General features: G+C 35.5%; 1 protein-coding gene across 1 annotated transcript in view; it reads right to left on the bottom strand.

The window, feature by feature from the left end:
* The window catches only part of LOC126747928 (RNA-binding protein 25-like), a 41,374-nt gene extending 33,417 nt beyond the window's left edge, over positions 1–7,957 (bottom strand). The window contains exons 1-2 of the mRNA XM_050456898.1: positions 7,572–7,957; positions 7,419–7,509 (exon numbers count right to left, since the gene is read on the bottom strand). Coding sequence (XP_050312855.1) covers positions 7,419–7,509; positions 7,572–7,673 — 193 coding nt within the window. The 5' untranslated portion in view covers positions 7,674–7,957. The remainder of the gene's footprint in view (positions 1–7,418; positions 7,510–7,571) is intronic.
* Between the last annotated feature and the right edge of the window lie 8,557 nt (positions 7,958–16,514).

The following is a 16,514-nucleotide window of genomic DNA, read 5'->3' as shown; positions in this document are numbered from 1 at the left end:
ACCAGTCACCTGGTATTGATGTGACTTTTAAAAGACAACCTGGAGTCAATAAATATTCCTAAGTCAGAAACCTCTGTTTTGACACCAATTGCTACATAATTTATTTTATAAAGAAAAGCAATAGGGTTTCTTTGCTTAGAAAAAGTAATCTTATGGCACTTATTGATATTAAGGGACATTCTATTCAAGTGGCACCAATCAAAGAATAAATTGAGGTCTTTTTGCAGGAGCACAGCATCAGAAAGGGATGTGATAAGCCTAAATAGCTTCACATCATCAGCAAACATTAGCACACGACAATTTTCAAGTTTAAAACTAAATCAATCAAAAAGAGGCAAAACAAAACAGGGCCCGAGTGAGAGCCCTGTGGCACCCCAGATGGTACCAAAATTTCAGAGGAACATGTACCTCCAAGATTAACAATCTGGGTTCTACCTCTGATGAATCCCGAGATCCACTGAAGAAGAGGCCCCACAATACCTAAAGCCCTAAGCTTGTGCAAGAGTACCCCATGGTTAACCCGATCAAAAGCTTTGGAAAAATCTGTATATATTGAGTCAACCTGAAGTCCCTTCTCCAAGCAGCAGTAGAGGTAGTTGACATACAGCACCAAATTAGCATCAGTAGATCTGCCTTTTATAAATCCAAATTGCTCAGGATTAAATAAAGATTTAAAACTCCAGGCAATCCTATGACTGACCAGGCAGTCAAGCAGCTTTGGCAACTCAGATTGGTTACACGCAGCCCGATAATTGGAAATTTCATTTCTACTACCAGATTTAAAAATGGGTTTTAGAAAACTTCTCTTCCAGAGAGTGGGATAAGAACCAGTATCTAGAGATTTGTTAAAAATGAACAGTATTGGTTTCGTAAGAACACAAACACATTTCTTTAGGAAGAATGCCGGAATCCCATCTGGTCCAGAGCAGAGCTTATTCTTAGAGGAAGTAATAACCTCATAAACATCCTGTGTTGACAGAGTTAAAGTGCTCAGACAAATTGATTTATCAAAATCAAAAGATGGTATGTCATTGACTTGCTCATCCAAATAGACGGATGAAAAGTGTTCTGCAAACATATCCGCAGTATCCGAGATATTCATACTAATCCTGTTATTGTATGTCATTCTGGAGGGAAGACTAAAACCAGTTCTTTTATTTTGAATATATGACCAGAAGTACCTTGGATTGCCAGCGAGATTCATTTCCACCTTATTAATGTCAAAGTCAAAGTCAAAGTCAAAAATAGCTTTATTGTTACATAACATCATCTGTTGTTAACAAAGCATTATATAAAATCTTAAAGATAGTTGACAACATAATCTTTTACAAAAATATAAAAATTTTAACAATTCTTACATACATAGAATATAGAACACACCCAAAGAAAGGGTAGTAAGAATTCACATTACGCTGCGCAAAATTCTTCACTGTCAAAAGATTGTATTTAAAAACTCGTCTACAGAATAAAATGCTTTAGCAAGCAAGAGTTTCTTTATATTTTTCCTAAAACGTTTTTCACAATTTATTAGCCTTATATAAAGGGGTAGGTGGTTAAAAAGCCTTCTGCCCCCATATACAAAAGAGGACTTAATCTGCTCACTTTTTGGGATAGGTAGAGGTAAAGAGAAGGTTGTTCGGAGATTGTAACCCGAGGAGGGGGGGCCAAGTTGATGGCGATATTTTTTGTGGATAAGACAAACAGTCTCTAAAATAAAAAGGCATGGCAATGTCAGGACAGACTGTTTTAAAAACAATGGCCTACAGGGGCTACGAAAGGGAGCTGCACACATATAGCGTATGGCTCTTTTTTGCAAAATAAATAGAGAACTGAACAAATACTGAGAGCACACACCCCAAAACACAATACCGTATCTCAGATAAGACTCTATAAGAGCATGGTAGGCAATTTTGGCCACATCACGTCCCAGAGAATGTGTTATTACTCTAATAGCATAACAGTTGGATGATAACTTCCCTAATAAAGAGGAGATATGATTTTCAAATTTTAATTGCTTATCAATCGTCAGGCCCAAAAATTTGCATGTTTCAGAAGGACTTATTGTTTCATTTTGCAAAGTGACAGTTCCAAGGTTACATTTAAAAGTTAAAATATTAGTTTTAGAAATATTAAAAGTTAATCTATTAGATTCACACCATGACTTTACAAGAATTAAATCTTCATCAACAATATTCCTTAATCTCTTGGTGTCAGTGTCATGCCAAAGTAATGTTGTATCATCCGCAAAGATAGTAAATTTGCCCCTAATTGGAATTTGAGAGATATCATTGACATATAGCAGGAACAATATTGGTCCAAGAACAGAACCCTGGGGTACACCAGCGTCCATATTCAGACGGGATGACATATCATTGTCAAAGAATACCCTTTGTGTTCTTCCAGATAGGTAAGAACGAAACCAGTCGAGAGCAACTCCTCTGAATCCATAGGTTTCTAGCTTCTGTAGCAGTATTCTGTGACTTACACAGTCAAACGCCTTAGATAAGTCACAGAACACCGCCGCCGCACTCTCCCCAGCGTTCAACCCCATGTACAGACTCTCTAAAAAATTGAAAATAGCATCAGATGTACCCAGTTTCGTCCGGAATCCAAATTGCTGATGGTTAAGAACATTATGCCGTTTCAGAAATTCCATCATCCTAGTTTTTACCAATCTTTCTACAAGCTTGCCAAGCGTGGGAAGCAGGGCTATGGGTCTGAAATTTGATGGGTCATCATAGTTTCCACCCTTAAATAATGGTATAATCAAGGCATCCTTGAGTAAATGTGGAAAGGACCCACTTGAAAGTGAAACATTTAACACCTCAGCCAAAGAATCAAGGGTTGGTAGCAGTAGCGCTGTTAGGACCTTTAGTGACAGCCCATCCCATCCAGAGGAGTTCTTATTTTTCATTGAGGATAGAGCTTCCATTATTTCACTAGAATCTGTTGGTCTAAAGAAAAATGTTTCAGGCACCTTAATGTTGTGTAAGTATGAGCGCGGATCTCCAACAGACTGAGGCAATAATATTGATAGACCCAAAGCAACACCCTGGAAAAAATGATTGAGTGTTTCGGCCGACACCGTGCTATTAGAAACAGAAGGGTTCCCATGTTCGCCACGTAAGTCATTAACAATTTTCCAAGACTCTCTAGACTTATTTCTTGATTGGTTTATTTTACTTGAGTAGTATAAGTTTTTTGCCAATTTCACTGTATCACGGTAAATTTTGCGATATCTATTAAAGTAGGATATGAATTTGGAGTTGTCCAAGGCAAACTTTCTTATGGAGTGCAAACACCGAAGATTTTTACCAGAAACTAATAGACCCCTGCTATACCAGGGTCTTCTCCTTTTTTCCCTAATTGTCACCATGGGAAAAGTTGCCTCAAAAACATCCACTAAAGTTGAATGGAAACTCTCAAAAGGATCACCGTTGTTAAGTATGATACCATTCCAGTCTATTGAATTACAACATTCTTTAAACTTACAGAAATTTTTTTCTAGTGAACAACCTTCCGCACTTTTTTTTTCTTGAGGTACACTTTTTTTCACTTAGAAGAAAGGAACATAATACGGCCTCATGATCAGACAACCCGGCATTTACAATTCTACATGCAACCTGCGTTTCACAGAGAGTAGAGCAAACATAATCTAAAAGTGATGCTGAATTAGCAGTGATGCGAGTAGGTTGGTCAACATGCAAACTTAAATTAAAAGATTTCAGCACTCTATGTATCGACAAATGATTGTTAGAGTTATTGCAGTCTAAAAAATTTACATTAATGTCACCTGTCAATATTAGTGATGCATTTACCGATATTTGGCTTAAAATGTTATATAATTTATCAATAAAACTACTAAAATTACTCGAGGGTGACCTGTAAAGGCCTAAAATGTACAAATTTAATTCTTTAGAATAAACAATCCAAAATTCAAAAGTTTTTTCTTCCAGGAGATACTCAAACTTGGTTATATCAACAAAGTTATATCTTTCTAAAAACTTATTCTCTATTAATATCAAAGTTCCACCATGATTATACTGAGTACGGGAATAGATGGATGCAAGAGCATAACTTTCTATGAAAAAAGGTTCACCCTGTTTGAGCCAATGTTCAGTCAAAACAACAATGACAGGGTTATCTTCATATGCTAAAAATAAAGAGAGTTCATCAGATTTATTTCTGACTGACTGAATATTTAAAAGGGCTAAAGCAAAATGGACTCCGACTGAGTTTGGCCTAAAAAAGTTTTGTTGTGTTCCAGAGGTCCACTATTCCATGTTATATCCATACAAGGTATAGTTTTTGATACTATTTTTAAGGCAGAGTGAGTGGTAGATATATATAATGATAAAATATCACAAAGTGATTTCGGTGATAGCCGATGTGATGGCCCTTCAAAAGCATTAGTGATAACTCTCACAGATAGGTTTTTATTTCTTATGAATGAATTGATGTATTTAAGAGTCTTAAAGTAGAAGCGACTGTGACTGAAATTATATGTAATACACAAGATAAGATTAGTACTCTTTCCTATAAACAACAGATTACTTAGACTAGACAGTGTGACCTGCGTAAAACTTAAGTTAAGACATACAACTACATTATCTTTACTATTATAATTAATGACATTGCCAAAAAGGTCCTTACTTAGTCTGTGAAAAGGGGCGCCAGTCATTACTTTTCCTGATATATCATAGCAAGCACCTGACAATTCCCTGAGAATAGATGATAGACGTCTGGCACTAGAGTCTCCATAAATAAAAACTCTGGATTTCTTAGGTAAAGAGAGGCGTGTTTTATTTGTATAGGAGTAGCTATGTTTATATGAAGATGGTTCTTTTGACTTGACAGAATTATTTGTTGGTTCCACCATATACATAGAGTTGGTATGTGGTTCAACGTCATCAGAGTCTTGGATTACCATTGGAGACTTTGAGATTTTAAAAGACAGTAAATCATTTCTAAGGGAAGCTATTTCACAAGAGTAAGAGTGATTTTCAGCCTCAAGAAGTCTAATAGAAGTGATCATATTTCTGCTAAGAGCATGTGTTTCCTCCAGGTCTTTTTGAAGTTGATTTATTTTTTCCTTCTATTCTGAAATGAGCCTGTCAAAATCCTTCTCAGTATTGTCAATGTATTGTTGATAGCACAACTCTCTTAATCAACTTTTAGTAAAGAACAGTCACCTTGCTGAAAACTACTTTGTATTGCCCCTTAAAAGAAATACGCTTGAAATCATGACTCAGCCTATACCTCTTTTAAACAAAGACTTGATAAAACTCTCTCGAGATAAATACAATGATCTTATTAGTTTATGCACAGGGCTTACACCGGTTCTAAAAGATCCAATATTTCAAAAATATTTTAAAGATCTTCCGCATGAATAAACAGCCAAATGTTTTTAATTTTAGTATGTTTCGATAATCTTTATTTATAAATTAATAAAAAAATTATCATTTATTTTTTTGTGGTTATCCTCTAGTATCTACTGTTAAAATACTAACTAATTTGGTGCTGTATGTCAACTACCTCTACTGCTGCTTGGAGAAGGAACTTCAGGTTGACTCAATATATACAGATTTTTCCAAAGCTTTTGATCGGGTTAACCATGGGGTACTCTTGCAGAAGCTTAGGGCTTTAGGTATTGTGGGGCCTCTTCTTCAGTGGATCTCGGGATTCATCAGAGGTAGAACCCAGATTGTTAATCTTGGAGGTACATGTTCCTCTGAAATTTTGGTGCCATCTGGGGTGCCACAGGGCTCTCACTCGGGCCCTGTTTTATTTTGCCTCTTTTTGATTGATTTAGTTTGGAATTGGTGTTAAAACAGAGGTTTCTGACTTAGGAATATTTACTGACTCCAGGTTGTCTTTTAAAAGTCACATCAATCGGGTGACTGGTAGAACAATGAAAATGCTGGATTTTATCCAACGGTCTACAACTGATTTGTCTTTGTTTACTTTTAGATTACTTTATTGCTCTCTTGTTAGGCCCATCTTGGAGTATGGCTCAATTGTGTGGTCCCTGTCATATAACTGCTACATTGAGCAGATTGAAATAAATTTTAATATAAAAACTTAAAATAAATTTTTAAGGGTGGCGGCTTTTAGATGTGGTTACAGGAGACAGGAGTATTACTATCAGTGGGTCAGGGATAACCTGAACTTACCCACATTAGAGTCACGAAGAACATTACTACTCGACTTATGTTTTATGCATAAGGTTTTAAATGCTACTATTGATTGTCCCAAGTTATTGTCCCTTTTTAAACTTAGGGTACCTTCCCGATTGAATAGACAATCAGAAATATTTTCAGTCCCATTCCATCATACCAATTATGGCATTAGTGAGCCAATTACACAAATGGCTCGAAGTGCTAATGGTCTGTCAGGACAGATAAGCTTTTTTGACTCTACGATTACATAATTAACTCATCTACACCTTTCATTGATTTGTAGATAGTTTTGTATCTGAATATATAAGTTTGTATGGGTATGCTATGTAACACTTTTGTAAATGGATTCCGTAAATAAATAAATAAATAAATAAATAAATAAAATGTGTATGTTTACTTTTAAAATATTATTAAATTTTTGATGTATAGGAGTTGCTATTCTTTAGTTCTTTAGCTTTACTGAAACTAGATGTTACTGTTAAGTTGTATTAACAATATTTTTCATAAATCTACCTTTCATAACGAATAAACAAATACCTGAAAGAGCGGTTACATGTTTTATTTAATTTGAATATTAGTATAATAGAACAGGCGAACATCCAATATAACATTCAAAAAACTAACCATTGGTTGAACATCCATTTGGGTCAATTTTAGCTGTAAATAACTTATAGGTATTCAAATTTTACACATATATTTAGTAAGCATGTATATTGACCTATGTAATACCATAGACAGTAAAATAATTAATAAACTATTTAAAAAGTAATCATGTTCCAAATAGGACCTATTTTCTTTAAAATGCTTTTCTGTAAAATTAACAAATTGGCGCTTTCACCCCTTGGTAAGATCAGCGACGATATAATAATTTACTCAAATAACATAAACCACATTTGAACAAAACCACCAAAAAAAGCATCATACAAGCATTCACACCTATTAGAGAAAAGAGAGTTGTTAAAATATTCCTTGTAATATGCTTTTGTTAATACCTAATGATTTCTTTAATGTTTTTCAAAATTTCCTTGCACAGTAGTGTTTTTTTTATGAGAGAGGGGTAGATTGAGATTAAATAGTTTTTTATTATAAATTATAGACTTTTTCACTCCCTCAGACCTTGGTATAGGTAAAGATAGCAAAAACATTTGTCTTGTGTTATATAGCTGAGTAAGATTTGCCAGTGCCCTATTGTACTACAATTTAAACTCAATGATAATAAGGCATTTTACAAGAACTTACCAACAAAAACTGTTACTGCTGGTCCTTGATTGATCTGCTCTTTCCGAGGGTTCATTTTGGGGTACCCTCTAATTTGAGGTGGCCCAGTAACCTGTTAATAAGAGTATTTATTACGAAATTACTCATAAATGCCAATACAAAATCAGGACTTACAATGGGCATAACAGGAGGCATAAGGTTGGTGGGTGGTGCACTAATAGGTAGGGCAAACATTGAGATGCCCTGCATAATGGGGGGCCGTCCTGGATACGACATTTTATACACTACACGATTATTCTTTTCAGAGAATTCACCTACAGAAAATTATTAAAGGATTAAAGAAAAAGATGTGGCTTGGAGGACCAAGCTTATGATAAAAACACGCGATCGCGATATCCGATGCCTAAAATTCGGTAAAAACTTTTAGGAACGCACGGGTTACTTATGAACGCTTCAGTGGGGCCACGAGTGTTTGCAAATCGAGGAAATTCACGAAAATAACGAAAAGTTTCCGTTTCTGTTCACGTTCACCTCTGCCATTTTGGCTTTTGATACTTTTTGACATGTGACGTAAGCTGTCAGATAATTGACGTTGAACTCTGAAAATTGGCAACCTGGCAAATATTATAAAAGATTTGCAACAATAAATTGGCTATTATTAAATGTTAATTTGTTTGTTATTAACAATTTATGTGTAAAAACTTTGTTAATATTAATTCATGGCATTATTTGTTTCATTAAGAAATCGACAAGATAGAGTCATATTTTAGCGAGTAAGCGCCTTAAGGTGAGTTCATAAATCCGTGCGGTATGCAGTAAGAAGTAACACGTTAGAAGTAAGCTCCATGCAGTAAGGGTGGTGCGAATTCATAATATAGAAACGTAAGAAGTAAAAAAAACGTAGCAAAATTAATCCTGTCTCTCTTTTTGAGTATTTTCCTCTCTGAAATCCCTTATAGCCTACCCCTACGATCACTTACGATTCCGTAAGTAGTATGACGCAAGAAATGAAATTGAACCATTTCATGCGTCTTACTTCTTACGGCTTGCGGCATACGGCAAAATATGAATAGCTCCATTTGAATATTAGTACTTCATTTTCCTTGTGTCAGTTACTTCTTACTACTTACCGTACGGAATTTATGAAGCAGGCTTTAAGACCGATTCCCATCTAAGAAGCATCGAGGAGCGCGCCGCAGAGCAGAGCAGCGCAGCACGAAGCAGTGTTTTCTGGCATCAATTCCCACCTAAGCAGCACGAGAATTTTCAGTTTTTGTTATTTTATTCTGGTCGTCAAGATGTCTTCATCTTCATCAGACGATTTTATATTTCTTGCAGTTGATTTATGCCATGAATTTAAAAAGAAAAAGAAAACTAAACGAAAATATTGGGTCCATGACATATTTCGTGCGAGATTGAATGAGGGTAAATTCCATACACTTTTCGGGCGTCTCCAGTAAGACGAACAGAAGTTCTATAAGTACTATCGAATGTCTTCAGAAAAAATTTAATGAACTATTCGATCTTTTGCGCATTCCTTTGACGAAACAAAATACTAAAATTCGGCAGAGCATCATTCCACAGGAGAGGCTAACTGTTTTTCTAAGGTAAGCAAATGACTGATTTAATTAGTCCAACCATTTATTTTTAAGTGATATGAAAACGTAATTTTTTATTTAACGCAACAAAATAAACTGATTTTATGTTTGATAATATGATTGTAAAAATAAACACTAGTTAACAAAATAGTCCTAAGGAAACACATAGAAAAAATAAACTAAGAAACATATCTCTTCACAAAAAAATGGGCAAGATTAGTAAGGTGTCTATGAGTGAGGTAATTGAGTTGCGAATTGTGAAGAGTATGTAAAACTTTCCCCGACGAATGTAGACTATTCATCTTGTACAGAGATGTGTTTTTGCATTGGCGATTGATTTTGTACAGATGGTGCATTCTGCATAGGTGACTGTATTTGCATTGGTGTCTAATTGTGACCCAGTATTTGACTCTCACTAGAAGTTTGTGTTATCAAAGAGACGGAATTTGATAACATTTGCAATTCGTATGAATTTACTATTTGAAATACTTTATTTTTCACGGTAGCTTGTGATAGTGGGGGAAATGTAGCCGTTGTTTTGCTCATATTAATAAAAAATTTATTAGTGGGCTATTTTCATTTACTGATGGTTTTACAAGTTCAAAACACAGAATACAGGTTTATTGCCGTGGATGTTGGAGCATACGGTAAAAATAGCGATGGTGGAATATTTACTGATTCGAATATGGGAAAAAGTCTTAAAAATGAACGCCTCTGAAGGCATTAAACGAGATTCTAAATCTGCCAATTATTTTTTAATTATTTCTTGAATTAATTTCAGGCCTCACATCATTGCCAAATTTATTAATTAAATAAATTATTATTATATATATTAATTAATTAAATTGTTGTATTGTCAAGTTTTAAAAGAATTGAACAAGAATTTAAGTGGCTGGAAAAACACTTAAAAGCGTAAAAGGCGGCTTTTAACTCTAAATAATTTATATGGGAATGAGCTTCTTCCAAAGTCCACCATCTATGTTGATTTTTATTATTAGAAACTGCCCCCCAACCTATTTTTGAACTACCAGAGTATATTATAACATCATAATGATCTTGAATTATGTTGTTTTTGCCCTTATCATGTTGTTTTTCCACCATGAAAATTCTTCATTACATAAATTTTTTATGCAAATAGTGGCATTATAGTTATTAAAAAGAAGAGTCCTATTTTTAAGTCTTTCAAGAGATTTTGTGTAAAACCAGCCGTATTTAATAGCTAGACAAGCGGACACGAGCAGTCCTAAATGTTTGACAATATTCCTAATTTTTAGGTTTTTTTCAATTTTAATTTCGGTTATCATGTTAAAGATTTCAAGTCTTTTCTCTAGAGGAAGAGCTAGTTATATGATCACTATTAAAAACAAACCCTAAAAATTTATACTCGGTTAAGGGATTCAAAACACTTTTAGAATAATTCACTATGAAGCCTAGTGATTCTATAAGTGTAATTGTAAATTTGACATTGTGATCACATTATAATTTCGATTTACCAAAGATAATACAATCATTAAGATAAAATAACACAAAATATACCTGCTTTACGCAAAAAACAACAATCGGCTTCACGAGCTTAAGGAAAGGAATTTTTAAGTCTTGAAGCCAGGACAATTCTGTACTATTGTCAGTTATGTTCCTCCATTCTCTAGTAAAGCAGGATATACGACCAGCAATCATAGTTATCTTCTTATCTAACTTTTTTCTGTATTTCTGTTGGTGATATTCTCCATTCTTTGGAGGAAATTTGGCCTCTTTTGTCTCCCTTCCCTCAATTGGTGAGACGGCCCCCGACTGTTTCAAGAACTGATAGGAGCAGGGATCCTGGATTTTTTAGGGTTGGGTTTTAATGGCTTCAGAGATTTTAGAAACCATAAGTTCTTTACTACATTTTTCTATAGCTTTAGCTTTTTTGCATTGCTCAGAACAATCTGTACCAAATAGAAAATTATCATTTTGGACATTTAAAGCAATGTCTTTGATATTTTTGGCTAAAAATAGGAGTAATCTGATCCCTCCCAGTCACCGACAGACCATGGTGTAGGTCAGTTAATAATCTGGCACAATCACTTGAGGGAGTCAATATTTTTTATCTCTCTCCCCTCCCCCTCCTTCTCTGATAAGATTGAGGTAAAGGCTATCCCTAAAGCTGAAACTCCAGCACTAAGCTGGTTTTGGTCTTGTGCAAAGAACTTATCTCTCTTAATTGGGGATTTTAGATTTGAAAGGTTTTCTGGTGGGGGGTATTTTTGGCATAAATTCTCTTTTTCCTCTTCACCCATGATTTTTGATAATAATTATAAATTATCCCAACGTACCGTTGTGCCAGAGCAGTGTGCATTTTTGGTCCAAATGAAGCTTTTTCGGGAGAATCTTCTCCGAGGCAAGCCAAGATGTCTGCATCCAATGTCTCTTCATCATTTGGATATTAATGACATCTGAGACATTTGGTGAGACATTATCGGTGTCTTCTATCTTAGTGCCTAGCCCTGGAAGGGCAGAGCCTCTCTGGTAAGAATCTGGGGTAGAGTCTCTTGTACTGCGTACCGTATCACATAGAGAGGACTCTAGGTTCCAGTCAGAGTGAGTCGAGCCTCTAGTGCTGCGTAACTCATTACTTTTTGGAATTTGACTGAGCGCACTCTCAATCGGTTAAAGCCTCTTATCAAAATCTCTTAGACTTCGATCATCTGATTCAATTTTCGACTTAATTGAGGGAAAGAACCATAAACGTGTGATCTGTTCACCACGAACTTAATAAATATACTTGGACTGCCAATTCAATGAATAGTAAATAATCACTACTAGGTGGCCGCTTTTTTGCGTGATTGTGTCCTTTCGATGTTGGTCATTCTAACAAATTTCAGTTGTGCCAATTGTAGGGAAACAAAACAATTAAAGTTTCTGGGAGGTTATGTTTACAAAAACAAAATAGGTTACAAAACAAGTTACATTTACTCTTCCACGTCATCCTTCACCCAGTCAACACGTGGTCGTTCTATTCCTTTCCCATCCTTCGGATTCCTTTCCTAAACCCTTTCCTACCCCTTGCCGTTGGATATAACGTGCCTTTAAGAAGTAAATTTAGTGAAAGTATCAAGCCCGCGTCATCCTGCACCCAGTCAACACGTCACACAACAACTTGAGTCCATAGTGCCATAAGTACTGCCATCGACGTAATGGCTCAAAAAATCGAAGACGAATTTGCCTAATGTTCTTGCTGCTTCTTACAAAATATAGTAACATTATAGCAACTATGGAATTTTTATTTTTTTTTTAGAGGTAAAAAGTATTTATTGGAAAAGCTTTGTCTTGATTCTTCTCTCTTTGTGGTCTTCTGTTTTTTATCTTCTCTACAGACATATCGGTTAATATATTCACGCTGCAGTTGAATATTTGCTAATCTATAATAGGCATTAATAAGGCGTTATTAATTAGGTAAGTAATTATATAAGGCGTATCTAAGATACGCCTTTTTATCTGATGTTTTAAAATGACCTGATGAGATACGTCTAAACAGTTTGCGTGCATAGCCCAGGCAATAAATTATATTGAGTTACGTCCTTTTGAGAGCAGCTAGAAAACACCAAATTTGTCAACCTCCGGGCGAAATCCAAATAAATTCAAATTATGAGTTACGCCCCTTTGTATGCAAGGCGACGATATCTCGTAAAGTAGAGTTCAGAAACTTTTAAAATTTGACAGTATACCAACGTTGAGGCGCAATTCAGCTAAAATAATTTTGAGATGGCGCAAAAACCAGTTCTCGTAATGATACAACCATCCTCTTTAAATTATTTTCTAAATAGTGGGATATAAAAAATTAAGAGGGCGGAGGCATGACACTATACAAAATCACCCTGAACATATTTTCATTCTAAAATATCTGAAAAACATTGCTATTCTCCGAAATCTCTTCTTTTCAAAAAAACATGTACCGAAAATCTCCTACGCTTTTCTACCGCTTCTACTTCAGCACAGGCTACTGCAATTATAACATCCTCTTCAGAATCTTAGAAACTGCTCATTTTTTTTAAAACGCTTAAACGGGAGCTTAATCACAATACAATCACAATATGCTCGAATAGTCGAACCACTTTTAAACGTCGTCGTGTCTTCGTTCTGCCGATTGTATGAGCGCTAGTTGCCGACTGAATGGGCCGAACGTGCCGAACCGACCGAGCCGATCCGATTCAGTGGGCGCCCTCCTTTAAGCATTATGTCGTCTTATTTTTGAACTCAAATGGCATCATGTCTTTTAGCTGTCATTGTCTAAATATTTGCAACGTTTTCATGGGTTTTGAATTCATTTTGAAAACGGACCTGAATCATGAAAACACTTATTTGTCTCAGTTTTCAAAACGTTTTGAGTCTAAATTCGACCTTATACATTTTTAAGGCCGGATCTAGATCATACCGAAATTCAAATTAATTTCGCCATGAAAGCGATTTTGTAGAAAAGACATTGCCCAAGAGAAAACATGAAAAAGCAAAAAGTTACTGGCGCAAACATAATATCACTCATGTTTTTTTCAGAGTATATATGGTGAGAGTATACGGTGAAGTCATGACTTGAGCGCTTATAGGCGCTTACTCGCTAAAATATGGCTAAAGGCGGGTTCTCACGGGTCGAGTTAGTTGATCAACTTTTAATTGATCAAGAAAAATCGCAAGCGATTTGCGTTATCATGGTTGAAACAGAAATCGCTTCATACGGCAGTTGCTTTAAAATGGCGCCGAGGAAAATTGTGCAATCGTGTATTCGTGAGAAAAGTTTTAGTTGATGAATTGAGAATTATTTTGAAGAAAGAAATATTCAAAAAAAGAGGTAAATGTTGGGTGAGAGCTTGGATCTTAAGAAGAGAGCAATTAGGAGCATCGCAGTCACTTCTGAAAGAGCTAGCAATCGAGGACAAGGCTGAGTACAGGAACCATCTGCGTATAAACGAGGCTATGTTTAATGAACTTCTTGCTAGAATCCGGCCATACATTTCAAAACAGGATACCAACATGCGAGAAGCCATTCCAGCAGAAGTTAAATTACAAATCACTCTAAGATATTTGGCAAGAGGAGATTCGTATTCCAGCCTTGCCTACCTCTACAGAGTTCCAAAAAATACAATTTCTAATTTTATGAAAAATGTTTTAGAAGAAATATACAGGGCCTCGTTTTTTTCTTCTTCTTAGGGAAGAGTTTATCAAGGTAAGCAATAAAAAAAAATATTTACCATATTATTTATACTACTTATACCTACATACATAATGTGTTCTATTCAAATATTTGCAAAAGCCTTTCGAATCATATCAGAGGGATTAATATTATCTTCATTATCTACATTACTCGGTACCATAGGTTCAAACGTCCTTCCTCTGTATACTGGCTCAGATATCAATGATGGTGGAGAGTTTATTATGGATTCCTCTGATGGAGATAGTGTCCATGAATATTGAAAAGAAGACGAACTCGCCGAAGTATTTCTAATAATTTGAATGCGTTGCTTTCTAAAAACATCTTCTATTTTTTCCTCGCACAATAAAGCGTCCAGTTCTGGCATTTTTCTTAGTTGAGCGGCTTGTGATCAAATTCATCCTCCGTTGGAACATTACCTGATCCTACAGCATTTAGCCTTTCAATAGTTTCATTGATATCAGCCAATTTACGTTTACGGGAAATTTGTGACGATTGTTTCAAAATCACTTGAGGTGGACGCGAGGGTGGACGGTTTTCTGGAGTCGAAACTGACGGAGCTGATGGAACCAAAAACTGGGTATTCGTCGCTGCCGGTGTTCCTTCATTTTCCATAGATGTAACATTTGTGTGTCCGCTCAATTCATTGTCGCCATACTCATCTCCATCTTCAGCCGTTGCTGTACTTTAAAATTTTTTTGTTTCAGATACCACAAACAGACGGAGAATGGAAGAAGATACAAGAAGATTTTAACTGTCGTTGTAATTTTCCTAACTGCTGCGGTGCCCTTGACGGTAAACACGTTGTTATTAAAAAAGTTCCAAATTCCGGATCCGACTTTTTTAATTATAAAGGAACGTTTAGTGTTATATTGTTCGCGAGTGTCGATGCAAATTATTGTTTTCGCTATATTGATGTCGGAACTAATGGACGAGCAAATGATGCAGCTGTTTTTGCCAAGTCATCTTTGAATGATTCGTTGCAGAGAAACATGTTACATTTTCCAGAAAATGTGGTATTTGTAGCAGACGATGCGTTTCCTTTAACAACAAAAATTCTCAAACCATTTGCAAAAAACGCACCACTGACAAAAAACAAAAAATTTTTATTTACCGGTTGTCAAGAACACGTTGCATTGTAGAAAATGCTTTCGGAATATTGGTGACAAGGTTTAGGGTATTTGATAAACCTTTAGCGTTAAACATTGACAAGATCAATGATATCATTAAAGCTTGCTGTGCAGTCCACAATTGGTTACGAATACATTCAGCTGAAAACTACACACCCCTTGGTTCATTGGACGTTGAAGATATAAGTTCATATACTGTTATACCCGGTACGTGGCGATCTCGTTGCCAAACAAATCAAGCAATAAAAAACATAGGACGAATTGGAAGTAATAATTTTTTAAGGAATGCTGCTACACTCCGTGAAAATTATGCTGATTATTTCTGTGGTGATGAAGCTGTATCTTGGCAGGAAAATATGATTCATTGACAAATATAAGTTTATTAACCACAATACCTCTTTTATTTTTTAATTTCTTCAAAAAATGTAGTTTGTATTATAAAATTAACAATTTTTAAAATGTCTTCAATTTCCTCAAATAACAAAAGATAAAGAGATAATATCTAGGGATATAGATGTTCGATTTGGACAGGTTATTTCGGATGTATCCTTATTAAAACATAAAACTGCTTTTCTAGAAAAGCAGATAGAAGCTTTGGAACATTAGGAGAAGAAAAATAATATAATTATTTATGGCCTAAGCAGAGTAAGGCTTGCAGGACCCAGCCTGGCGCAGTGGACAGTTGAATAACTTAATTCCTTGCTGGAAATAAAACTTTCCGTGGAAGGTATTAATAATGTGTATTTCGTGGGAAAATCAGATAATTCAAAGTTGCCCTTAGTGGTTGAGTTTACCTCATACCTGACAAAGTCTGCGATTTTTAAAAACGTGTATAGACTGAAGGGAACTGGAGTATTTATAGGCAATGACCTTAATAAGACTGATAAGGAAATAAATCGTGTTTTAGTGTCTAACCTAAGAGAGGCGAAAAAAAAAATGTGGTTGCTCGGATCCGAGAAAATAAGCTTTATGTTGGTGGAGAATGCTTTACTTATGAACAACTTATAAGTAAACAAGTCCAGGAAATTTGTAATGAGGTGTTTTCTCCTCCCCCTCCTCGTAAATCTATGAGCACTCCGGCTACTCCCAACATAGCTTTATTGAATTTGGACACTGATAACAGTGCTGACAGAGATGGCAATATTAGATCTAAAATACGCACCAAGATTACTGTGACCACTCTAAACCCGTCGCACGAAAACGA

This window comes from Anthonomus grandis, chromosome 2, assembly GCF_022605725.1.
Source record: "Anthonomus grandis grandis chromosome 2, icAntGran1.3, whole genome shotgun sequence".
Lineage (NCBI taxonomy): Eukaryota > Metazoa > Arthropoda > Insecta > Coleoptera > Curculionidae > Anthonomus > Anthonomus grandis.
The sequence above is the reverse complement of the archived record's forward strand: the minus strand, read 5'-3'. Positions and strand labels throughout refer to the sequence as shown.